The 27128-nt window shown below is 42.1% G+C and overlaps 1 protein-coding gene across 12 annotated transcripts in view; it reads right to left on the reverse strand.

Annotated features, from left to right (window-relative positions):
* Nucleotides 1-27128, reverse strand: part of EPHA5 (EPH receptor A5) — a 420893-nt gene that overhangs the window by 111539 nt on the left and 282226 nt on the right. For 9 of the 12 annotated variants that reach the window (XR_007773661.1, XM_050948231.1, XM_050948228.1 and 6 more), the window contains 4 exons: nucleotides 24677-24742; nucleotides 12313-12380; nucleotides 9340-9465; nucleotides 7559-7744 (listed from right to left, as the gene is read on the reverse strand). Coding sequence is in view for 11 of the 12 variants with exons in the window: in XM_050948231.1 (XP_050804188.1) it covers nucleotides 7559-7744; nucleotides 9340-9465; nucleotides 12313-12380; nucleotides 24677-24742 (446 nt within the window). In the remaining variant the exon portion in view is untranslated. The remainder of the gene's footprint in view (nucleotides 1-7558; nucleotides 7745-9339; nucleotides 9466-12312; nucleotides 12381-24676; nucleotides 24743-27128) is intronic. The other 3 variants (XM_050948232.1, XM_050948227.1, XM_050948226.1) reach the window with 1 other exon arrangement.

A 27128-nucleotide genomic window follows, 5' to 3' on the forward strand; every position in this document is an offset into this window, starting at 1 on the left:
GGTGCTGCCCACTGTTAAAGATAAAATACTGAAGTAGATGGATGTGTTAGACTAGAGCAGTGTTTCCCAAACTTGGGACGCCGCTTGTGTAGGGAAAGCCCCTGGCGGGCTGGGCGGCTTTGTTTACCTGCTGCGTCTGCAGGTTCGGTCACTTTCGGATCCCACTGGCTGCGGTTCGCTGCTTCCGGCCAACGGAGGCTGCTGGAAGCGGAGGCCAGTATGGCCCTTGGCCAGCACCACTTCCCACAGCTCCCATTGGCCTGGAGCAGTGAACCGCGGCCAGTGGGAGCCGTGATCGGCTGGACCTGCAGATGCAGCAGGTAGACAAAGCTGCCTGGTCTGCCAGGGGCTTTCCCTGCACAAGCAGCATCCCAAGTTTGGGAAACACTGGACTATAGGATGGACAAGCTGACACAGTACACCAGTTTCTATGTTTAAAAAGAAGTGCACCCAGTTACACCCAGGAATCCTGCTGGAGTTGCAATTAGAGCCAAACTTTGGCTGTGGATGTTAGGTATACTCTCTACTGATTATGGTAACCGAAAAAGGAAGGTTTTTCTCCAGATACGTGTACTGAAAATATGGCCTAATTCAGGGAGGAAGAAAAAAGACGATCCAAACAAAAGTTCAAAGAAGACTGTGGCCTCCAACAGTTGGTAGGGATAAGAATGTTTTTCAAACTCCATTTGATTAATTTTCATGCCCGAGTCATTTTAATGGTAATTATATATAATTTTTGCTCAGTTTTTATATCTAATTTCTCACTAGCTTGCTACAACGACATAGCACTAATTAGCGTGGCTTGCTCCAGGCCTTGTAAGTCAATGAAATCTTATAAAGAACATGTACATTATTTTTTATTTAAATCAATTTCCATTAACTAGCATGGAGCACAGACAAAAGAGAAACCATCAATTATTTCTAAATTGCATTACAATGACTCGTGTAGAAATGATCAGCTAAAGCTGCTGCATGTCATAACATGATTATCAAGGTAACTGCCCTTAAAATAATTTCCTATTTTGCTGTTTAAGTTGATCTTAACCTTTGTATATTCCTGTCATGTTAATTGTTTGACTAATTTATGGTTTAATAATCTATGTAAATAAACATAATTATGTATTCATCAGTCAACACACTGAGTGCCGTGCAGATACGACCCTAGAGCATTGTGGGTTTGCATTTCTTTAATTTCTCAATGAGCATTGGAGTTACCCCCTTGTATGAGTTAAAGATTTGGCAGCTGTGTTATTATTCATATTACTGTGGCAGCTCAGGGCTCTATATGAGATCAGGACCCTGTGCAAACACAGTCTCTGCCACAAAAGATCTTACAATCTAAACAAACAGGGTGAGAGGAAACAGAGGTGTGGTCACTGGATGATCAGTGGCATAACTAGGAACAGAACCCAGCTCTTTAGTACGTGAGCCATCAAACCCTTGCCACTGCCACTCCCTCAACAATGGTGTCGCTATTGCCATTATAATGACATTTGGTGTTTGTCCTCTGCCAATCTTAGGTGCTTCAGGAAGGAGGGTGTGTACTGTAATCTCCGTGTGCAAGAGGGGGACGCTGAGGTATCGATAGGTGAAGTGACTTGCCCAACATCACGTAGCAAGTCTGTGACTGAACTTGGAACAGAGCTCTGTGGCCTCTCTATTCACTGGCCCCGTTCGGCTTCTTCAAGTCAAAGCTCACTACAAAACCCTAAGACTGTTTTCTGGGAGAAACTCTGACCTGGCAGGTCTGCCACCCCTGAAGTAGAATGATAAATGATTACCTCTCGGGGACTGCTCTAACCACTAGTCTATAGAGCAATCCTCAATTGTCCTCTGGTCCAATTAATATTTCATTAAAGTGGGACGGCTTGAACAAGAGAGACTGAGGGAGTCTCATAACCTAATATCCCATAGTCAGAGCACTCACCTCAGAGAGGGGAGACGTCTGTGAAAATCCCTTCTCCTCCTCAGGCAGAGTGGGGCATTGAAATGGATCTCCTGCATCCCAAGTATGTGCCCTAACCGCTGGGCTAAGAGTTATGGGGGAAGCTCTGCTAAGTCCCTGTGTAAATCAGTACCACTGGTGACATAGCAGCATCTGCTGGAAACAGCTGTAAAAACTTAACCGGATTTCTGATCTTCTCTCCTACTTCTTCTGGAGGAGTGGGGCAGCTTTTTTTGCCCAGAAGAGCAGAAGACTGTAGACTGCTCTTTCCTCCCATTCAAGGAAGAGCTGGCAGAGCACAACATCCTATAGAGGAAGTACTCAGCACCCTGCAGGAGCAGGGCTGGGGTTTCTTTCTTCCAGAACTTGCTCAGGGCCTGGTATATTTCCATTCTGTTATTCTTTGAAAGGTTGTTGGTTTTTAATGTGAAAAAAAGTCAGTCTTTTAAATAAAAAGAGCCTGTGAAACTCCCCAAAGCCCCCACTGTACATGTGTGCATGCATTACAGCAAGACGTCTCTGTGCATCATAAATGAGTAATTGAAGGTAAAAGACTCTTCAGTAATCAAATCTCTGCAGACATCACTGCATTTATGGTGTGCCCCGTTTAAGGACAGATCGCAAAGGACTGCAAAGTTGGGTCCCTTATCTCTGACATTACCAGGCAGTGTCAGAGGGAAGATAGCAGCTCAATCTGACACCACCCTGAGGAGTACTAATCAGGGTCCCAATTTCAGTCTCAATTAGAAGATTCCCTAGCACTTATGTTTCATTATCAGTGTGCTGCAAATGGAGAGTAACTGTAGAATAAATTAGCATCATACCAGACAGCATAAAACTAAAATTACAAACAGAGTGAGATTCACCAAGTGCCGGCTTTCCTGACCAACTGGTCTGATTCTTATTTGCACTCTGGCTCCTTTCTGGCAATAGGAAGGGGACTTGAAGTGGGTGTGAATGTCTTTTACTAGGGTGACCAGACAGCAAATGTGAAAAACCAGGACAGGGGGTGGGAGGTCATAGGAGCCTATATAAAAAAAAAAACCAAAATTGGGACTGTCCCTATAAAATTGAGATATCTGGTCACCCTAGTCATTTACACAAATGTCAAGCATATACTGGTAGATCAGTGAGAAGGGGCATGAATGTAGCTCAGGCCCTGATCAGCTTTGTGAAGCAGACTTGTCTCTTTGTGGCTCTGAGAGACGAAGTGAGAAGTCTGCAGCAAAGTAGGGAATTGAACCCTTCAGAGAATTTTTACTGATGAGAAAGTGAGGTGCAGAGAAACGATGTGACTTATGCAAGGTCACACAGCAAGCCTTGATAGAACACAGAATGTAATGCAGGTCCTCCCAGTTCCAGGCTAACACCTTCCTCCTGCCTCCCTCACATTTGCACAGGGTAAAATGTCACTCCATTGATTTAGCTAGGCACTGACAGGATTCAGGGCCTCTCATTGACTTCCAATAGGGCTTGGGCTCCTAAATCCCTTAGGCACACCTGAAAAATCTCCCCATATTTATTATCCAGCAGTCACTCTATTTTTCAGATGACCGTGTGATAATTATGTAAACAATCCAGGACTTTGTTGCAGTTTGGTGTTTATATTTAAAGATTTGGTTTTCTTTAAAAATGGAATTTTAGCCTGATAAAGATCAAGAAAGGGGTCAGTGGATACAATTTTGGATGGACTATTGAAAGAGAAGGGAAACACGGTTTTACGTTATTTAAATTTGAATTTAAATTAATTATTTTCCCTCCAGCCCTTGAAAATGTTGGGGTTTGGGACCCAAACAGACTTCATATATAAAATTTGAACTGAAGTGAACAAACAGGCTTACGCCAAGAGTGAGTATGATGTTACCAAGGGGCAGGGGAATGTAGAAAGCAACAGGTGATCCAGAATTTATTAGATTAATCAGAGCTACTTCTTTCAGGATCCTCTCTCTTCTTAAAGAAGCAGACTCTTAACATAGGGCAGGGCAACTCTGGTTCTTTTAGTCTGAAGCTTGATTACATGTGAGCCAAGGGTACTGAATTAAAAACTATGCCTGGAAAATAGTCCACTCTCTCCTGAATAGTTTCAGGAATAGTGGCAAGGAAAAGGCATATCCAGAAAGGACCTTTGCTAAGGCCTTAATACAAGTGGAGGCAGTTCACAATGGACCAGAAGCCCAAGGGACTAAGCGGCTGAAGTGCAGTACCAGTGACAGCTCTTATCCACCCATGCAGATCAGCTTGAAGGGACAGAACACAGCAACAGAAATAGACTTGGGGGAGCCCAGGGCTGACCAAGATCAGCTAACTCTTCTAAAGCGATTTTTAAACACATTTTTAAAAGCAATTTTTAGTTCAGACAACTTCTTTTCTAGGCTCTATGGCATACGAAGGGATGCTATTTATTGTATGGTATGTGTCAGTGTCAGAAGCAAACAAGACAAAGTTAAAGAAGTGATGGGGGGGAGTGGGCAGGGCAAGTATTTTCTGCTTCTTTAGTTTTGATTTTCTTACTCTCGTATGAATTATAATATATGATGTAACTGATATAAGTACCATAGAGATGGAGGGCGATAGATCTGCAGTCAAGAGATTGGTGAAAACATGATAACTTGCCTATGACTGCATTATCTGTCCCCCAATCCCTCTCCCTGAGATTTAATCTCACATCCAATCCCCTGAGCAGCTTCAAGGATTTGAAGTAAATGGAAGACTTGTGCAGATTTCAATGAGTTTGGGTCAGACCCTCAAACAGCATTGCTCTAAGAAAAATCAACCTTCATTCTCTAAATGTGGAATTCTGACTCATGAGTAACACCTATCGAAGGCCCAGGATGCACAAGACTCGGGCCTGGATCAGACAAAAAAAAGGTCACAGTTTGATTTAGTTGGGGATTGGTCCTACTTTGAGCAGGGGTTGGACTAGATGACCTCCTGAGGTTCCTTCCAACCCTGTGTTTCTATGATTCTATGATTAAAGTCTAATATTACACACTCTTGTAGGGCTGGACATAGGAGTTTTCCACCAAGAACCATAGAAGAGTCATAGCAATCATATGACCTGGCAGATTGTGCATTGGCCTGAGACTATTGTTCTGTTCCCAGCTTGGTCAGTGACTTTGGGCTAGCCACTTTAATGGCTCTCTGCCTCAGCTTCCCCATTTGTAACAATGATACTGACCTCCTTTGTAAAGTACTTTGAGATGTACTGACGAAAGTGCTAAATAAGAGCTAGGTAATCTCATCATGTTGGTTTTATGCCTAGAAAGGCTATGTAAGGCTAATGCTGAGAGTGTTTGATGTTCCCTTGCTCTGAGTTCTGTACTGTTGAACTCCTGGTACCTAAGGCACAAGGCTCCTCATCCCAGACTCATACTGATAAATCCTCTACGCTACGCCTCACAACCATGTATTCCATAGTTAGTCAGATAGAATTGTTCACTGGATTTTAGCTGTTAAGTGACATATTTTAAATTTACCTTTCATTGCACTAGTTATATACTTCGTAAATATTAATATAAAGAATAGTAAAAAAATGGTGCCTACTATTTTTACTATCTAAATTTTTCTATAGGCAAAACTCCGAAATGGAATGGGCAAATTCGGAGGGTTAGGTTAAATACCCAACTACCTGATTTGCACATGCAAGTGCAGGCTGTGTGTACCCGCAAAGCCATAGGGTATTTTTCATTATTTTATTTTTTCCTAAATCTTTTAGGAAATTAAATCTAGTACAAACACAATAAAAAGAGTCAACGACAAACAAACATCACTTCTCAAAATACTGCAGATAATGTAGATCAGCAAAGACAAAGTGAGTGGCTGGAACTTTTTATGGGCTTTTGTTTTGCAAATCCCAATTAAAATACCTCATTGCTTTAAATAAAAGGAATCATAACATTTGCGAAGCTGTCTCTGGCGACTGTGGGGTATCATATGAAGTTTACCAAATACCAATAAAGTTGATATTTAAATGGTTCCAGCCAATCTTTGAAGTTAACCCTCATTAAGGTGGGTAGACTAAAGTGGGCATTTCTCAGCTGAAGATTTTTTTTTTCTCCAATGCTGAGTTAAAACTAAATTGGCTAATATTGTTAAGGCCCTTTGCAACAAAAAAAGGCTAGAAATAGCTTCCTTTAATGAAGCTCAATTTTTGCTGGAAACTGCCAAAAAATCCTGCAAATGATTAAAACCGGATATCTGACTCCCCACCCCCTACTATTGTAAATCTGCAAAGCACCAGATAAAGCTGGTTTACCTCAGCTGGGGGATCTGGCTCAACATCTTTAACCCTATAATCTCAGTTTTGTTCAAAAACTTCGTTTGCACTTGAAAATTTCCACGCTTATTTTCAGACCAGAAACAATTTGTCTGAAACAAACCATTCAAGCTGTTTTGGAGTGAAAAGACAATAAAAACTTAACATCTTTCTGATATTTGCAAAAGACAAACAAGCACAACCCTTTTGTGTGTCTCTACAGCTCCCATATGGGCTGGTTGTACAAGCTCAGAGGTCTCATCCATTCAGTCCATCTTAAAATCTAGAGTCTGGAACAAAACTGGTTTGAAGAAATTATTTAAGGTTTTGCTAACCCACCTGTTAGACTCCAGGGGCATTGGTACCAGGATATGTAGTCAATGATTTGACAGTTAACCTTTCCCCAGGAACCCCACACACTCCCGCTCCCAGCAAGGGGGATTTCTATTACTCCTGGCACTGCGAACAGTTCTAGAGGAAGCTTGTGTTGCAGTATATCTGCATTGCAATCAGAGGTGTGACTGCAGCATGTGTAGACACACCTGAGCTAGCTTTGATGGCACTAGCTTGAGTAACAATAGCAGTGAAGCCGAGTGGTAGCATAGGTTGTACAAGACCACCTGGGACTCTGGGTATGTATTCAAGTGACCAGTCTGTGCTGCTGCTCATGCTGCCACAGCTCCAGTGCTACGGTTCTGATTATAATGTAGACATGCCATTAGTTAAGGTTATTCATAGTCCTACCCTGTTCAGATGTGCTTCTGTCCCACTGCCCTGCTACCAGAGTTCCTACTGGCACCTTTTAACCCCAGTAAAGGGGCCACTCAGTGCAACAAACATAAGCCTACTCACAGCATTGCAGACTGGGAACTTGCTGCATTATTTAACTGCATCACAACAGAGTGGGAGGAAGGAAGGGAGAGGTGCAGCATGGCACCAGCCCATAGTGTTCTGGGTAACCCAGCTAATCCAGTCATGACAACTTCACAGAAACACTACAACTTAGAAGACTTGTGTTCTTTTCCCAGCTCTGGTCACTAATTGGCTGGATGACCTTGGGCAAGTCACTTCACCTCCTTATGCTTTGTCTTGTCTGAATAGCTTGCAAACTCTTCAGGATAGGAAGTACCTCTCATTGTGTGTGTACGGTACTTAACACAATGGGAGCACATTGTGCATTTTTTAGTTTGCAGTTAGAGTAACTACAATGTTCCTTCCTGGCTGTTTTTGTGAGAGATGACAAGTTTAGCAACCTTCACTTTAAAGTTGAACAAGTTCTCCTGACTCCCGGGCATTATAAGGAATATCAACCTATTTGCTTCATCAATGAGCAGACGTCTACAGCAGCGGGTACGTACTTTTTGTGACAACCCCTTCCAAGTGAATGATATTGGGATGGTCGAACTGTCCCATGATGCTTGCTTCCCCCAGGAAATCTCGTCTTTGCTTTTCAGTGTAGCCTACTTTGAGGGTTTTTATGGCTACTGGAAACTCACGTTTTCCAGGCAGTTTCAGACGCCCACTACAAACTTCTCCAAATTCCCCTGAAGAGAACAAAGTAAATAATTATTGTATATCTGAAAAGCACCTTGCACGTTTGTGGACATTTCAGTACATTGGCAACAGTAAATTATGATTAATGATAAACAAGGATGACATAGTAAAACCAGAAGAGACAACTACAATGATCTAGTCTGACTGCCTGTGTAACACAAGCCATGGAATTCCATGCACTCAGGATTGTTATAGAGGCCAGAATCTTGTGGATAAACATGAGTATATCTTTTAGGAAGACACCCAGCCTCGTTTTACAGACTCCAAGTGATGGAAAATCTACCATATTCCTAGGTAAGTTGTTCCAATGGTTAATGATCCTCACACTTGAAAAACTGCCTCATTTCCAAATTGAATTTTCCTAACTTCAACTTCCAGCCATCGGATCAGGTTATGCCTTTGTCTGTTGGATTAAAGAACCCTCCAGTATCAGACATCACTGGAATAAATTGCCTAGGGCGGTTGTGGACTCTCCATCATTGAAGATTTTTAAGAGCAGGTTGGACAAACACCCGTCAGGGATGATCTAGATAATATTTAGTCCTGACAGGAATGCAGGGGACTGGACTAGATGACCTCTCAAAGTCCCTTCCAGCCCTAAGATTCTATGATCTATGATCATCCTGTGTAGGTAATTAGAGACCATGATCAAGTCACCTCTGAATCCTGTCTCTGGTAAGTTAAATAGACAGAGCTCCTTTAGTTTTCATTATAAGGTGTGAGACAAGGCAGTTGAAGTCAGATAATATCTTTTAACGGACCAACTTCTGTTGGTGGAAAGTACAGCTTTAGCGCTACATTGAGATCTTCAGGAAGGAAATCAGAACGTCTGAGCTAAATACAACTTGGAATAGATTGTTAAGCATAAGGGGTAACATGTTATAGGTGGTCACCTGAAAGGAAATAGACAATTGAGGGTTAGATTGTTATATAGAAAAGGTTTGAAGTGGGCAGTTAAGGGCAGCGGGCAGTCTGGTGTGTTACAAATTGTTGTCATGAGACATAAAATCAGTGTCCCTGTTAAGTCCGTGGGCTTTGGTGTCTAGTAGAGTTATGAAATTAAGTTCCCAAGCCTGTCTTTTTGAGGTATTGTGCAGGTTTCCTTTGAAGATGTATACTGAAATACAAGATATGGAGATCTGTGAAAAGTGTTTGCCCATGGGTGATAGGGCATCTTCGTCTTTTTAATCACTATGCTCTCAGATGAACTCACATAAAAAATGATAGAAAAAAACCCAAACACCTCACCTATCTTGTCTCTCTCAGATCCTGGGATCAACATGCCTACAGCAATGCGGCAAACAACATTGGAAAGTGTGTTTTCTGCACCACAATTCATTCTCAAAGTTCTTCTCTGAACCCGTTCCCATTTTTCAACAACCTTGTTAAAGTGTGGACCTCAAAACTGGACATGGTATTCCAACAGTGGTCTCGCAAGTACTGTACACTAAGGTAACCACTCACAATGGGCATACACAATACAAATATTTGACCGGCCCGTTCGGTGATTTTGAACAGCAATGTGATAAGCTCCTCCAGGATGTTAATGGCAGTTAGAAGATGGTGATTAAAGATGGCTCCATACCGGCTCCGATAACTCTTTCAATTGTTATACATGAAGCTTCAATTTCCTTGGCAAATTCATGGACGGCTTGATTGGGGTCTTCATAGGTATGTGGGTCAATGTAAGTCCTTAATCCGGGCAATTTAACTGTAAACATAAATTAAAATTTAAATGGCACATGTCATGATGGGTGAGGATAATACTAAATTTGTCTCTTGTGCCAAATTTACTCGCACTGGAGAACACTGTCGAGGAAAACCAATTTTCATGCAAAAATTAATAGCTGGACACTTTTTTAATACTTTGTATCTTGAAATGCAAGGCAGGTTCACACTGCTGGAAAAATGTTACATTATATTATTCAAGAAGAATACGGTACACACGGAACTTTCCTTACTACATTCAAAACCACTGGGGTGGTGTTCAGCTAAAATCATACGCAGACTTATAGGCTATATAAGTGCTGACTGGAGATGTATAAATATCTTCTGTCTGTGTGTTCCATTCTATGCATCCGAAGAAGTGAGCTGTCGCTCACGAAAGCTCATGCTGAAATAAATTTGTTACTCTCTAAGGTGCCACAAGTACTCCTGTTCTTTTTGCGGACACAGACAAACACGGCTGCTACTCTGAAACCAGTGGTCAGAGTGTTAGCCTGGGTTAGCAGATCTGGGTTCAGTCCTCTGCACCGCCACAGACCCTTGTGTGGCTTGGGCCAGTTATGTAGGTCCAGATTTTTAAAGAGACAAGGAGGGTGAGGTAATATCTTTTATTGGAGCACCTTCTGTTGGTGAGAGAGACGCTTTCAAGGTTTTACAGAGCTCTTCGGGTCTTCTCCCACACCTGAGGAGAGCTCTGTGTGAGCTCAAAAGCTGGTCTCTCTCACCAAGAGAAGTTGGTCCAATAAAAGATATGACCTCACCCTCCTTGCCTCTCTAATATCCTGGGACCAACACAGGTACAGCAACACTGCATACAACAGATTTTTGAAGGCATTTAGGCATTGCTGCACTCAGTGTGGCAAAATCTACCAATTTAGGAGCCTAACTCTATTTTCAAAAGGGGTTTAGACCTTCAGGAGCCACCATTCTGTTGACAGTCTATGGAATTTAGACTCCTAAGTGCTTAAATCACTTTTGAAACATGAGATGTGGGTTCCTAAATCCATTAGGTATTGCAACGCTGAGCACATCAATGCTTAATTACCTTCACAAAACTGGATCTTATTCTCAGAGCCCCATCTGTAAAACTTGATAATCCTGCCCCACCTCACAGGTATGTTATGACTAAACTCTGTGAGGTGCTCAATGTTACAGAATAAGGATCATAGAGAGAAGACAGCCTAGGTGGACAACCCAGCCAGGGGAAAGGTGGACTGAATGTGAAAGACCAGCAAGGAAGAAATACGAAGGACCAGATTTTCAAAAGAGCTCAATTCCCATTTAGACACATGGGGGAGATTTTTTCCAAGTGATTTGTGTGCCTAATCTTTGAAAATCTCCTCTCTAATTGAGAACAACAGGAGTTGCTGTGTGCTGAGTCCGTTTGAAAATCTGGTCCAGACAAACCATCATCCTCATGCTTTGGAGCTGCAATGAATTATACCAGGGGTAGGCAACCTATAGCATGCGTGCCTAAGGCGGCATGCAAGCTGATTTTCAGTGGCACTTGCACTGCCACCGGACCAGGGCGCTCTGCATTTTAATTTAATTTTAAATTAAGCTTCTTAAACATTTTAAAAAACGTATTTACTTTACGTATAACAATAGTTTAGTTATATATTATAGACTTGTAAAAAGATATCTTCTAAAAACATTAAAATGTATTATTGACATGTGAAACCTTAAATTAGAGTGTTTAAATGAAGACTTGGCACACCACTTCTGAAAGGTTGCCGACCCCTGAATTATACCTATCACCTAATCAACTACATTAGTTCAAACAGCGTTATCATGAATTAAAAACTGCCCAGATCACATGTTTGCAATACAACACATTTTCAGGGTTGCACTCCTATGTAATAAATAATAAATAATAATAATAATAGGCTTTTTCCACGGGACTCAGGAGCGGGAAGGTACTTTCACAAGAATTATTGTTACTATTATTGTAAGTTTGCTTTGAGAAGCATTAAAGCTACTGGCAGAGTAAGTACTCATCAGTTTGAGTAAGAGGTTCACAGTGCAGGCCTTGAATTGATTGGCTTCCTGCTGCCTGCATTAAATAGCAGGGATAGAGATTTGAATATACTCTAGTGCAGACATGGTAAAAATGCTTTGGATAAGTAACACCCCGCTCTTATATAGAAGTGCTTGTCATCTATAGATCCTACAGCACTTTACAAAAGTTTTGTAAAATCAGACCCTAGATTTATAGAAGGGCTATAGTAGTACTTCACACGTTCAAGTCCACCTACAATTGTTAACTAACTAATTCTCACAACACCCTAGTGCAGCAGAGAAGTATTATACAGCTGAGGAAACTGAGGAAGAGAGCTGAGGTGGACTAAGTCCACATTGTTAGCAAAGAGAAAAATCTTCAGGTTCCAAAGGTTGTGCTCATTCATGCAAACTACAAAAGTGTCTGGCTGCAATGGATTAACCAAGGAAGATAAAAATTATGTGAATCATAGAGGTATGCAATAAAATTGTTGAGATATTACAGACTAAAATGGTAAGTTATAATTAAATCACTCATTGGGGCCTCAATCTTGCGAAGACTTGTGCACATGCTTAACTTTACATGCGAATACTCCCACTGAAGTCGATGGGACTATTTTATGCATAAAGTTAACCATGTTCTTAAGTCTTTGCAGGATTGGGACCTTATTGCATAACAGAATCAACTGCTCTCTTTTCCTACTGGATACCAACTGACCATCTGCTGAAGAAATCTCGATTGTTATTCATTATTATTATTAGTAGTAGTACCGTGCAAAGCCAGAAATAGAAGCTGAGCCACAAATACATATACGTATTTTAAGTCTTCACTTACTATGGCCATTATGAAAATGCATCTTTTCTTCTTCTGGATCTTGTTTAGCTTTGCTGTATCCACATCGCCTGGAACAGAATAAGCTTTGATCAGTCAGATATCAAAAATCATTTCATTAAGTCAATCATATGAAGCACAAGAACCCAGAACAGATTCACAGGGAGCCAATATACCTATGTCTTGCTGCCAGTGTTACGTCATCAAAATATTCCCCTTTGTCTTTTATTTATTGAGAAGGAGGTTATTTGAATTTGTCAGAAGGACATTCCCTGGCTCTTATTGGCAGTAGATCTCAAAATGCTTCACAAAGGAGAGCAGCGTCACTATATCCATTCCACAGATGGGGAAACTGAGGCACAGAGTGATGAAATGATTTGCCCAGGGTGACCCAGCAGGCCAGTGGCAGAGACAGGAATAGAATGTTATTCTCTTGAGTCTCAACGCTATGCACTAGCCATTAGGCAACACTGCCTCCATCTACATGGCCCACTGACTTTCAGTTGGAAGTGTGCTCCTAAATCCTTTGGCTTTTTTTTTTTTTAAATCCCAGCCAAAAATATTGTTAGTTTTGCTATTATTAAAAATAAAGGGATGAGGAGGAACAGGGAAAGACAACTGACAGGAATGTAATAAAACACAACAATCCTAGTTAGCATTTATACAGCACTTTTAGATCTCAAACTCTTTACAAGGGAAACCAGCTGCCATTCATTATCTTCATCTTACAGATAGGCCAAAAGGAGGGAGCATAAAGGGAATGGGACTTGTCCAGAAAAACCTCACAGTCTTCACAGATGGTTCATGCATTCCGAGGATGGAGTGTGCTTTCTGGGCAGCTCCAGCCTTTATGCACGGGAGCCATCATACATGCATTCCCCTCTTGCGTGTTAGTCACCTTACCTGCCCAGATCTTGAGATAAGTGTTTAGCTGCTTCTGCCTCGGCATGACCATCACTTGCTTGTGCTGCTCCCCCTCCCTCTAGCTGGTGTTAGTGCATTAAGATTACGCGGATACCTAAGCTGCTCCCATTATGAAGATGTAATCAGTGGAGCACGACATGGGCACAAGGGGGCATGGTGGACGGCAGGATGTATTCTGCACATACCGTATCTAGATGGTACCAGAATTTTTCAAATTCATCACTTATGGACCAAGGATCTGATCCCATGTAGGTGGATCCTCCCTATACAAATCTGCCTGTAAGGTGGAGTACAGGCTGCAGGAGGAAGGAAGGCTACAGGTACAAGGCCAGCATGCTTACCACAGTTGTAGCACCTCTGGCAGGCACCCTGGGTCTCAAACTCACGTGGGAGCCTAGCAAAAGCTCTACCCTCTGTACCACCGTACTGCGAGGTTTGATGAGGGAACCGCAGCTAGCACTCCACTGCCAAAGGCTCCCCCTCTGACTCAGCAGGGTCAGGTGACTACAGTGGACTGCTGATTGGACACCACCAGCTATAAAGCTTCCTGTTCCTTTCCCACCCCTTGTCTGAACAACTAGTTGCTAGCCTGGTCTGCTGATGCCGCCTAGACTGCTGAGACCAAGTTCCTGTCTCCTTGCCTGGTTCTTGCTCCTGTTTCCTTGCTCTCCAGTTACTGGCCTTGGCTTTGACCCTTGGTGTGACTTCTGGCTCCCGTTTAACCCTCACGCATGGCTTCTGACTATGCCTTCAGCTGTGGCCTGTGGCCTGACTCCTGACCCTGACTCTACTTTAGGCTCTGACCTCTAGGTCAGACCATTCATGTTCTGCTCCCTGACAACCTTTGTAAATGGTTCTTAATAAACAGACAGTTTAGCTTTAGAAACATGGAGTCCTGCTATCATCCAGCACACAACACATGAAACATGGTGGCAGCAGTCAGTCTAGTGCAGGGGTAGGTAACCTATGGCAATGTGATTTTCAGTGGCACTCACACTGTCCGGGTCCTGGCCAGCAGTCTAGAGAGCTCTGCATTTTAATTTAATTTTAAATGAAGCTTCTTAAACATTTTAAAAACCTTACTTACTTTACATACAACAATAGTTTAGTTATATATTATAGACTTATAGAAAGAGACCTTCTAAAAATGTTAAAATGTATTACTGGCACGCGAAACCTTAAATTAGAGTGAATAAATGAAGACTCAGCACACCACTTCTGAAAGGTTGCCGACCTGTGAGACCCACAGTGAGATTAACAGGCCAATAAACCAGCACTCAGAGCAAGGCAGGAGCTGTGAAACACACCCCGTCCACGTAGTGTCCCACAGAAGTCAATCTACATGGTTGCCAGGGTCCAAGCCACAGACCCAATTGCCACATCAGGGCCTAAGAGTATTGTAAGGAGGCTAGTGGGAGAGTTGGGGGAAGGAAGGAAGGAGATTGTAGAGCTCATGGAAACAAAAGGGAGGCAGAGAAGAGAAGATGCTAGAGAGTATGGGGGAAAGGGAAGTTGAGAGACTATGGTTGGAGTGAGCTGAGGGTGGTGGGGCTGGCAGGTGACGGGGAGTCTTCAGTAAGCAACAAAGCCCACAGTGCAGAGCATGACCATGGCAATGGTCAGGGAACTGTCACCAGCAGAGAGCAGCTAGCACTGAAATCAGAGGGTAATTTCGTAGCCGGGTGAGAGTCACTGTGATGTGGAGTCCTGGGCAGCAGGGAGTCGCTTTTTCTGGTGCCTTGGCTCTGTTGCTGGTGGCTGCACATTGAGGCACTAACCAGTGGCAAGGGCCTTTATAACCTTGCGCTAGGATGTGTATGGGGTCGGGTGGTTTGGGGGCAGTCCTGGCTACGTATGTCTAGGGCAGCAGTGGCTAGTCTCTCTGATAGGGGCAGAAGTCTCTGCATTCCCTCCTGGGTCTGCTGGTAATGGATATAGGCCGAGGCACTTTCCTGATGGTTGGTGGGTCTTTATAACCTGCCTTAGGCTGGACACAGCAGGAAGCTGCGTCAGCCTCATTAAAATATCCTAAAATCCTTTGTCTTCTTTTGTAGGCGAAATCAAAATTAACCATTTGTATTTTCCTGAAGATCCACATATTGTCAGCTGTTTATTTTAACATCCAATCACATGCCACATGGTACCATCAGGTATTCTCTGGCTAGCTGGCTTAGTTGAGCTTCTGCTAGGGAATTATGAGAGCTTGACTTAGTCTCCAACAGTTCCCCTGGGCTCCCCAAAGTATCCTATAAGGCCCTTTGAAATTTCCTAGAATCACTTGCTTAGGGGTGCTGTGCAAGAGATGTGAGACAGTTACCCGAAGGCAGTGAAACTGTAACGGTGTAGTACAGGAGCAGTGTGGACATGAGGCAAAACTGAAATGGTCCTTAGCTCAGAATAACATGGCCAATCTTGATTTTGGGCTTACAATGGTGGTTGTCCACTTATTCAACCAGTCATTGTTCAATTTTCTAGTGTAGACAAGACTTCCATTTCATAAGAAAGTTAATCAAATCCTGCATTTCTTGCATGCCCCAAACTCCACCCAGCAGGTGAACTCCATACTTCAGTGGGAGTTTTGAGTTCACCAGATCTGGAGCAGAGCTGGTTGAAAATGTTGGGTATTGTCCCCATAGAAAATTTAAATTCTTTGTCAAAACATGAAACACCCAAAACTGATTTTTGGTTGCTTTTTGGCAAACCAAAATATTTTCAGTTGAAAACTACCCAAAAATGAAACATTTATAGCTCAAAAAGTTTAATATTTTCACCTAAAAATTGCCCCCAAATAAAATATATTTTTTTAATTTTCTACTAAAAAATTTTCAGTTCTGTGGATTTCAGTTTTTGGATAAAAAAATTTCAGGGAAAGCAGGGAATTTTCATGACATTTTTAGTTAATCAAAACCCCAATTGTCCATTTTAAAAAAGGGCTGTTTTTCAACAAGTTCTATTTCTAGGAAAAGCTTGTGCAGACCCTTCTCCTGTTTACCTTTTAAAGCAAACATGCTCCTCTCTCTGTCACACTCAAATCTCTCATCTGAATCTCTCTTCTGTAAGTACCCTTTCCTAACATTACCTTTCTCATTAAACAGGGCTCCTGAAAATTTAATTGTATGCAGATGCCTACTATAAAATTGGAAATAAAACCTTTAATCCCTCACAAAACATGCTCTAAGAACACACTGGTGCAAAGTGGTTAATGTTTTACTAGCTAGGGTGATATTCAGAGAGTCATTTTTGGTTGTGGCCATCTCTGGAGTTCTATAACATATGCAGCAGCAGGTCACATTAACATATAAAATCAGGCTCCGAAACCCCTGAAAGCACCATTAAAACAAGTAAAACTACAGCTGGTGTACGACTGGGTCTCAAGTAACTATTCAGAATTGCTAACAAACCAATGTAGAAAAACTGTCCATTACATGTTATCTTCTGTCTCTGTCACCGATACACAGTCTTAACCAATGTGATAAATAAGCAATAAAAACCCCGTTCCTGGCTTAAATTGTACTCCTTCTCTTCTGGAATTTTAACAGTTTTTTCTTCCACAAGGAAGAGGCATAGTGTTCTTTCTTTACTTCTCCCCACCTTTCTATTGAAATTATATTTGATCTATTCCATCCAAAAATATGTGATTTCAGGATTATCAGGCATATGACATGCCTTTCAATAATGATCTTCTCCCATATATGTGGTGTTATTGGCAAGTAAAAGTATCCAAATATTCTGCTTTTAAAAGACATTGGTGTAGGAGGGGGTGACGGGAATGGTTCCACTTTGTTGTATAATTTGATTTTCACATGTGTATTTATTTTTAATATTGATTGTAAAAGATGCAGAACAAAGATGCCCAATGGACCTTCACCACTGTAATTTGATGGTGGCTGTAGATAATATAGATTTTGTCTATCTTTTCTATATCACATATTGTGAAGATATAAAGACGTTGCTACCCGCTTTCTCTCCCACTGCTCTGAAGAAATTGGACAAGAAACTCAGTAAATCTGGAAAGCTCCTGAATCTCCACTGATTTACATTTGCTGAGGATCTAGATTTGTTTCAGTATCTTGAAAGCAATGTCCCCCCTGCAACATTATGTCGGTAGGGCCCATCACGCTGAAGAGTAAGACCTCAATCATAGCTTGTGGTGTTTTTTAATAAAAGTATAAGAGAGGAAAAAAGACATTTAGATTTTAAATATTCTTATGGCATCGTGTCTGATATAAAACCTGCTTCCACACTGGCAAGCAGCTAATAAAATATTTACTGGGCAGATTATAAAAGTGAGGTTGTCAAATGATCCGAATATGGGTTTATAACATAAAGTGGAATGGAAGAAAGATGAAGAATCTGATTAGCAAAAGGTAGGACTGAACGTTACCTAGCATAATGTAAATCACTTCACAAGAGCAAAAACGGAGAGATTGAGATAACTTACTGGTCTAAATTTGTTGTCTGTAGTGTGTGTGTTTGTGGTGTACTTGCTGATTGACTGAAATATACAGTGTGGTCTGTTGGTTGGGGGACCCGTGTGCTGACCGTGTGTGTGCTGAGTCTAGCAGCCTCCTAGGCAAGGCTGAGAGCTTCTTAAGGAGGCTTTGATCCCTAAGCACTTTAGCATCCATTAATCCTTAAGCAGAGAGTGGGGTTACTCTGTAAGACCAGGACTTTAAAAAGCCCGCTCCTAAGTGACCAGAAGAACTAGCGAACAGAAGTAGATAACAGGGTAGTTTCATAAGGGATTTTAGAGGTGGGGGCCTGAGCCGGGAGGCTAGACACACTCAACATTCTTTATACTTAAAGTCAAGCATCCCCTGATAAAAACAAAACAACAAAGGAACAAGCTGCAGGAGTAAAAGGAGAATGCAGGCAGAAATCCAGCAACAGAGTTGGGGCTATCCAGTTTATTGCACCCAATGCAGCATGTATGATTACCTGCCCTATGGGCTGGTGGCATATGTCTGCATTTGGTTCCAGGGAGCTCCTTGCCCTTGGAGACTGCTTTTGGGCTTTGGAGACCAGAGTGGCTGAACTGAAGGAGCTAAGGGAGACAGAGAGGTACATAGATAAGACTTTCCGTGACACACTAGAATGGTCCCACCTCCAGTCTGATAGACTCTGTGCTGTTCAGGAGGAGAAAAGTCTCAGGAAAAAGAATATCCAACTGGAGCAGAGGGAATTTATCCCATAGTTGGGACCCTTCTTCCAGATGACGTTGTGGTGTCCTCTCGCACAGAGGTTACCTCTCCAGAGGAGGGAACTCCAGTTATTAGGAAGAGATAGCTATTGGTAATGGGCGATTCAATCATTAGAAACATAGATAGCTGGGTTTGTGATGACCAGGAGAACTGCATGGTGACTTGCCTGCCTGGTGCGAAGGTTGAGGAACTCTTGAGACATCTAGATAGACTTATGTGTAGCGCTGGGGAGGAGCCGGTGGTCATGGTACATGAAGGTACCAATGACATAGGGAAGGATAGGAAAGAGGTCCTGGAGGCCAAATTTAGGTAAGAGATTGAAGTCCAGGACCTCCATGGTAGCATTCTCTAAAACGCTTCCAGTTCCACATGCAGGGTCAGTTAGACAGGCAGCACTGCAGGGTCTCAACGCATGGATGAGATGATGATGTATGGAGGAGGGGTTTAGATTTATTAGGAACTGAGGAAACTTTTGGGAAAGTTGGAGTCTATACAGGAAGGATGGGCTCCACCTAAACCAAAATGGAACCAGATTGCTGGCACTTAAAAAAGTCATAAACTAAGTTTTTAAACTAAGGGCTGGGGGAAAGCCGACAGGTGCAGAGGAGAAAGTGGTTTGGACAGAGACATCCCTTAGGGGAGGATCTACTAATGGAGATTGTCTATGTCTTAGTAAGAAGGAGAGGATGACAGATGGTAAAATGCAGGTACAATCTGATAAGAAACAGTCAAATGAAAAAAAGTCCCATTCAATTACATTACGTAATGGCAGACAGCTAAAAAGTGACAAGTTTTTAAAGTGCTTATATACCAATGCTAGAAGTCTAAATAATAAGATGGGTGATCTAGAGTGCTTAGTATTAAATGAGGATATTGATATAACAGGCATCACAGAAACTTGGTGGAATGAGGATAATCAATGGGACACAATAATGCCAAGGTACCAAATATATCAGGAGGATAGAACAGGTGGTGCTGGTGGGGGAGTGGCACTCTATGTGAAAGAAAGCGTAGAATCAAATAAAGTAAAAATCTTAAATGTACCAAACTGTAGCATAGAATCTCTATGGATAGTAATTCCATGCTTGAATAATAAGAATATAGTAGTAGGGATATATTACCGACCACCTGATTATGATGGTGATAGTGACTGTGAAATTTTCAGGGAGATTAGAGGGGGCTATTAAAATAAAAAAAAAAAACTCAATAATAATGGGGGATTTCAACCATCCCCATATTGGCTGGGTACATGTCACTTCAGGACGGGAGGCAGAGATAAAGTTTCTTGACACCTTAAATGACTGCTTCTTGGAGCAGCTAGTCCTGGAACCCACAAGAGGAGATACAATTCTTGATATAGTCCTAAGTGGAGCACCAGACCTGGTCCAAGAGGTGAAATATAGCTGGACCGCTTGGTAATAATGACCATAATATAATTAAATTTAACATCCCTGTGGCGGGGGAAACACCACAACAGCCCAATACTGTAGCATTTAATTTCAGAAAAGGGAACTACACAAAAATGAGGAGGTTAGTTAAAAAGAAATTAAAAGGTACAGTACCAAAAGTGAAATCCCTGCGAACTGCATGGAAACTTTTGAAAGACACCATAATAGAGGATCAACTTAAATGTATACCCCAAATTAAGAAACACAGTAAGAGAACAAAAAAAGTGCCACATAGCTAAACAACAAAGTAAAAGAAGCAGTGAAAGGCAAAAGGGCATCCTTTGAAAAGTGGAAGTTAAATCCTAGTGAGGAAAATAGAAGGGAGCATAAACTCTGGCAAATGAAATGTAAAAATATGATTACGTAGGCCAAAAAAGAATTTGAAGAACAGCTAGCCAACTACTATCATTCACGGTGTCACTTTCTTTTAAAAGTTGAGGTTATTTCAGACTGTGCCTTCTTTCAAGTATTTTTCTCTGTAGGGCAGATTATTGTGAGTTAATATGTGTACTGTGGTAGCCCCTAAAGGTGCCCGATATGGACTGGGACCCTGTTGTGGAAGGTACGAGGTGCCTATAATAAAAAGACAGTTCGTATCCCAAAGAGCATACGGTCTATGACCTTGATCTTGCAAAGACTTATGTGCATGCTTTACTTTAGGCACTGACTTGAAGTCAATGGCATCTCCCAGTGATTTGGACGGAGCTAGAATTTCACCTTGTCAGTAGTCCCATTGACCTCAATGCATAAGTCTTTGCAGGATTAGGCCTAAGCAATGTTGAGTTGTCATTTTATAAGTGGGTTTTTATTAAGGACCAAGGAATTATTGTGTACCCTGGGATAATACTCAATTAGAAACCTTTATATAAGGTGTCAAGCCACAAACCCAACATAATGCATTCCACTCCCAGTGACACAACAATCAGGGCTTTGTCTGCTTGGTTTGAAGCCCTTGGCTTCAGCTTGGGAGCTCTGGTTGTACACAGAGATGATCAGTGGATGGGGTTTCCCTGCTTATGTGACAACAACTTTATGCTGGGCTAAACACACCCACAGATTGAAAGGCCAGATAAAATCTTTGCTCCGCTGAGGTCGATGGCAAAACTCCCTGGTGTTTAGAAGCCTCTGATGTAGTTACTACCTTAAAAACACAAAGGACCCTCCTGTTATTATTATTCATCCTTGTCTAAAATGCGTGCTCCGCTGACTGAAAGGTGCTCTCCATCTTCCCATCCACTTTCCTCCTTTCCGTCTTGCATTCAGCCCATCCCTTGGGAGGAGCACCCACAGGAAGTCATTTTTGTTCCACTTGGTCAGATTCCCAGCGGAATCTGGCATAAAGTGATGTAGTTCATACCAGCTGAGAATCTGGCCCATTACATGTACTCTGAACCCTCTCCCCCTTCATACTGCTCTAGAAGTGCTCCCGCCATGATAGTGGCATCAGAAGAGGACATTCATTTTTTTCTCAGTTCTTGATGGTGGCTAAACCGCGGGGCTGAGAAACAGCATAGTTTGATCTGTGGCTCATCTCATTCACAGAGCAAATACGCGGCTTTCCCTGCAAGTGGAGGCTGTCCGAAGCACCAGGCAAATTTCTCCAGGTTTTCACCGCACTAACCTGATGCAGTTTGTAAACTTCAATGATAATAGCTGAAATGGTGCCTGTGCTGCGCCCTGCTCCTAACTGCAGACTCACTGGCTTTCTCAGCAATTTTTCCACATGCATTGGCCCACTCTGTACCGTACTATGCTGTCTTTGACCTCAGATGACAGGGAAGTCTTATAAAGGAAGTTTTGAAAATGCAGCAGAAGTATTTTTAGCTTTTATTCTTTCCCTCTCATTGCTTTGGATGGCTCCTTGCCTTCCGCAAGAACTAAAAATAATTTAAACAAGAGACCGTCTCCCCCTCTTTGCAGGAAGCTACCTCTGAAGTGATCTCTTGAAAGAGGCTGCCCTGCCTTCCTATAGCACAGTTGATCGTATCTGTGCCTGGAAACCACTTCTCCCGTTGCCCTCTTTGCAGAACACCAGCTTGCTGCTACATTATTCTCCCTACAGTGCAGTAGTAAACTTCGGGATGATTTAGAGATAACACTTTCCAGCTCAGCCAGTCTCTCCTTTATATCTCTTGGACCTCTTTCTTTTTTTTCTCCCACCCATATGCTCTGGTAAACAAAATGGGCATGATCATTCTGATTTTCCGGGCTCTTGAGCACCTTCTACCCTTCTGAATAGGCATGTTCAGAGCTTCCAATCACTGGCAACCCTTTAACATAAGAACATAAGAATGGCTGTACTGGCTCAGACCCAAGGTCCATCTAGCCCAGTATCTGTCTACTGACAGTGGCCAATGCCAGATGCCCCAGAGTGAGTGAACCTAACAGACAATGATCAAGTGATCTCTCTCCTGCCATCCATCTCCATCCTCTGACAAACAGAGGCTAGGGACACCATTCCTTACCCATCCTGGCTAATAGCCATTTATGGACTTAAGCACCATGAATTTATCCAGTTCTCTTTTAAATGCTGTTATAGTCCCAGCCTTCACAACCTCCTCAGGTAAGGAGTTCCACAAGTTGACTGTGTGCTGCATGAAGAAGAACTTCCTTTTATTTGTTTTAAACCTGCTGCCTATTAATTTCATTTGGTGACCCGTAGTTCTTGTATTATAGGAATAAGTAAATAACTTTTCCTTATCCACTTTCTCAACATCACTAATGATTTTATATACCTCTATCATATCCCTCCTTAGTCTCCTCTTTTCCAAGCTGAAGAGGCTAGGACTCTTTCCTCATATGGGACCCTCTCCAAACCCCTAAACATTTTAGTTGCCCTTCTCTGAACCTTTTTTAGTGCCAGTATATCTTTTTTGAGGTGAGGAGACCACATCTGTACATAGTATTTGAGATGCGGGCATACCATGGATTTATTTTATGCCTCATTGAGGAAATCAGGGCTCAAAGCATGAAACAATAATACCTGCATTTCTGGGTACAGATGGGCCATCAACCTATTGGAATCTTTCTTTTGACATCATCATGGCAAAACTGACAAGTTCAAACAATAATTAAATATATCCACAGAACACGTGGCAGCCAAACACTTCAGACTGAGCTTCTGAGTCCAGTATTTCAATGCCAAGCATTCAAGAATCATAAGGCTTCATCAAAAATCATGATGTGTTAAAAATAATACAGTTGGGGTTCTTTTTATTTCTCTTCTGGTTCTTGAGCCTGTCAGATTCATGTTTTCAAGATCTGCACTGCAACCAAGAGGGCTAGAAAACGCAAGAGTCTCACATAATCACAGGAGCTGGGGCTTTAAGAGAAATACCGAACATAGATAGACTGGCAATAAAATCATGAGAATTGGCAACAAAGCAAAACAGAAAAAAAGATGTTTTCTGTTTCTTGTACCTGTGTAAGCTCAACAGACCTGATCCTTTCTTCACATATGAATATCTCTATTTCCATAAACTGGAATAATTTGTGTTTAAGGAGCATGAAAATATTAAAACAACCCACCAAAATAGAGGAGATTGGAAGGTCTGCAAACCCTCCTGTCACCGGGCATGAGCCAATCGAGGTCAGATGGAAACTTTCTTGGAGGAATGTTAGCCCATAAATGCTACTGTAGGGTTCTTACACCTTCCCCTGAAGCATCTGGGGTGGCCATGGTCAGAGACATGACAGTGGGCTAGATGGACCATGTGTCTGATCCACACTAGCAATTCTTATGTTTCACTCAGAAGACTGCACAATGACCAAACTGTAGCTCTGCAGAATCTTGATGCTCCCCAGGACAGCTCTGTGTATTTCCATTGTGTTTTCACAACAAGGCCTGGCATGAGCAAAAGTGGGAGGTCTTAGCTCTCTGTTTCAGTTATTTATATCCTATGAACTCAGATGGACACTTCCTGAGTGCAATTTTATGAGTTGCTCTCCAGGCTTAGCCAACTGGGAGCTGTCTGCCTGCACCCCCATCAGCTGATTCAGAAACCTAAAATACAAAATAGTTTTTGCTTCTCATACGATCCAAGTCTAATATAAATACACTGCTACCTTGATATAACGCCACCCGATATAACACACATTTGGATATAATGCAGTAAAGCAGTGCTCTAGGGGGGCACACTCCGGTGGATCAAAGCAAGTTCAATGTAACACGGTTTCACCTATAACACAGTAAGATTTTTTGGCTCCCGAGGACAGCGTTATATCAGGGTAGAGGTGTATAGTAAAAGCACCGCCCATTTTTTCAGTCAGCAGTGTGAGCGACCGCATTGGAATGGACATTGCTTATGCAACTTGGAAAGGGATCGGGTAGCTTGTGGGACAGGCGACTAGGTCTCAGCATAAAGAAGCATTGTTAGTAGTGGCATGACACTGCAGAAAACAACACACATTTCCCTTCACTGTCATGCATGCTACACGCCATGAAACGCCGCAACCTTTACCTCTGTCTTTTGGAAAATAATCCCTTAGTGATGATAAGCAGGAAGTGTCCCGCACATGAGTTATACGATCTTTGATTTTAATGATTATACATGAAGCTTTTGGTATGCTGTCTGGGTCAATCCATCATGGAATAATAGGTCAGGTTCTCCACGGGGACCTCGTTCTTTCTGGAGACACATAGGGGACTATTTCCTGTTGTTGAGACAGACAAGCTGGGTGCTGAGTTCAGATGAGAAAGAGAATCCAGGCCAACACAAGAAAGGAAGATAAAGCCAGGCTAAGCACAGAAAACACTGAGGCAGGACATCAAATAGAGCGGGTGGGAACACTGACCATATTAGGCTTGGATACGCAACAGCACGCAGGGAAGAAGCCCACCCACAGCCATGATCGCAGCAACTGAAAAGCAAACAAAAAGGCCCAGGATAAGGCATAAATCCCACTGCCCTGGTAATGTGCAAATATATTTGCAACATTGGCATATGCACTGTATGCATTTGAACCCTGAAAAAGTGGGCTTCAAGATTGTCATTGCAGAAGCTATGAAATGGGGATAATCTCCTTGAGATATTGCACAGGCCCTGATCCTCTGAAGCATTTAAGAAGGACTTTATTTTACTTATGTAAATATTCCCACTGGAGTAAGTGGGGCTGCCCATGTGCTTAAAGTTAAACAGGTGCCTGGGATGCAGGTGCTTAAGTGATTTTATGACACACAGAATGTGTTCAGGATGATCATGCAGTTACCTATTAATATCATGTTCAAAGGGGTATGAACCTGTGTCCTTATTTTGAAAACACTTAGGAATGGTGTACAAGGAGCATTTGTGCACCCCGGCTGGGGTTGAGACGTCTAGTCTGTCCCAGAATGCAGTGCACTAACTGTCTGTGCAGATCCTGGTGGCACACACTAAAAATTCCCTGGTGCACACGGAGGTACTCTAGTCCTGTTTGAAAACAGGACTCCAGGAACACGCACTAGGGAACTGTTAATGCATGCCAGCAGGGTCCACATGGGCCAGTTAGTGTACAACATGCTGGTGCACACTAGAATTAATACCCCAGCTGGTGCTCACTTACACATCAAGTACACAAGGCCTTACACAAATGCGTAACTTTACGCATTCCCATTGATCTCCATGGGACTATTCATGTGAGCAAAGCTATGCACAGGATTGGGGCTCTATTTGCATGAGTGAATATTCTGGAGTATCCCTTCTTCTTAGTGATTTGCCCAGAATGTGTATTCAAAGGACACTGTGTGAAGCCACAGCTCATTTTAAGAAGATTGGTGAGGAATTATTCCAAGCTAAACAGTTCATCTGGCATCAGTCAATTTTGTGAAGCAGGATGTAACTCTGTTAGTGGCTTTTATCCACTAGCACAGAAGATGCCCTTTGTTGCCAAACTTCACATAATATTAAAGTCGTGTATCCCAGAAAAGAATACAGTGCAGGAGAAATAAATTATGTGTCACAGGTTCAGCTGGGGTAAGTCAGTATAGTTCCATTTTCTTTAGCAGAGCTATGCCCAATATTTCTAGCAAAATTATCATAATATGCACTTCATTTTAAAAAATGATTCCCTCTCCAGATTTTTAAAGGAAACTGTAAAAGAACTTCTTATAAATGTTCTACCAGTAAAACAACTTTCACACAGCATTGCCAACTCTTGTAATTTTATTACGATGCCTAAAATATTTGGTGTTTTTTCTTAAATCCCCAGCTCCTGGAGTCAGGTGATTATGTGAGACTCTCAGCTTTCATTAAAAGAAATGCATATGTGGTAAATTAATAAGAAGAACCCAATATTTAAATGATTTTTAGGTCATGGCTCACAATCTTTGAACATTTGGAGTAAGCAAGGCTAGATAAGACCTATGTAGCCCACACCAGGTTGTAATAACTCTCTCTCTCTCTCACAGACACACACACACACACACACACACACACACACTTATTCCACCTTCTATAAAGGAATGAAATCTATGGTTCTAAAATAGTAACACTGTAGCTAGAATTTTCTAAAGTCTTCAGCAGCCAGAATCAGGATCAGATTTTCAAATCAGTTCAATTCCCTCTTGGGACATGTCTATGCTGCAATTAAAAACCTGTGGCTGGCTTATGCCAGTTCACTCCAACTCATGGGTCTCGGGCTAACAGCTGTTTAGTTGCAGCATAGACATTTGGGCTAGTTCTGAAGTCTGGGCTACAGGGCTCTGCAAAATGGGAAAGCCCAAGAGCTTGGGCTGCGCCCTGAATCTGAACATCTACCCTAAAATTAAACAACTCCTTAGCCCAAGTCAGCTGACACAAGGGGATGTCTCATTGCGGCGCACACACACCTTCAAATGCCAAAAAAACTGCCTAGATTCTCAAACGAACCAAGGTGCTAGGTGCTGAATTTTTATGAAAATCTGGCCCTTCTTTAAGTGCCTAAATGGGAGCTGAGCTCTTCTGAAAATCTCGCCCCAACTGCAGACACTGAATACGTGTAAAGCTCACCCTGAGTTTATTGGAAAAATTGGCCCCCAATTTCAGTGGAGTTGCTCAGGTGTCAGTGAAGGCAGAACTTGCGTCTCAATGTTTTATACACTTAAAATCTGAAATTTACAGGCAAGTTAAACAGTTATTTTTCTAGATCTGTGTTGCACAAGATTTTTTAAATAAATGAGAATCCAATAGGCTCAGAATAGTACGTATATCTTACAGAAAACACACATCTGTTTTACAGGTAAATTAAATAGATTCATGGGAAAACAGAATTAACCCCTGGATGCTAGAAA

The sequence above is a fragment of the Gopherus flavomarginatus genome, chromosome 3 (assembly GCF_025201925.1).
Source record: "Gopherus flavomarginatus isolate rGopFla2 chromosome 3, rGopFla2.mat.asm, whole genome shotgun sequence".
NCBI lineage: Eukaryota > Metazoa > Chordata > Testudines > Testudinidae > Gopherus > Gopherus flavomarginatus.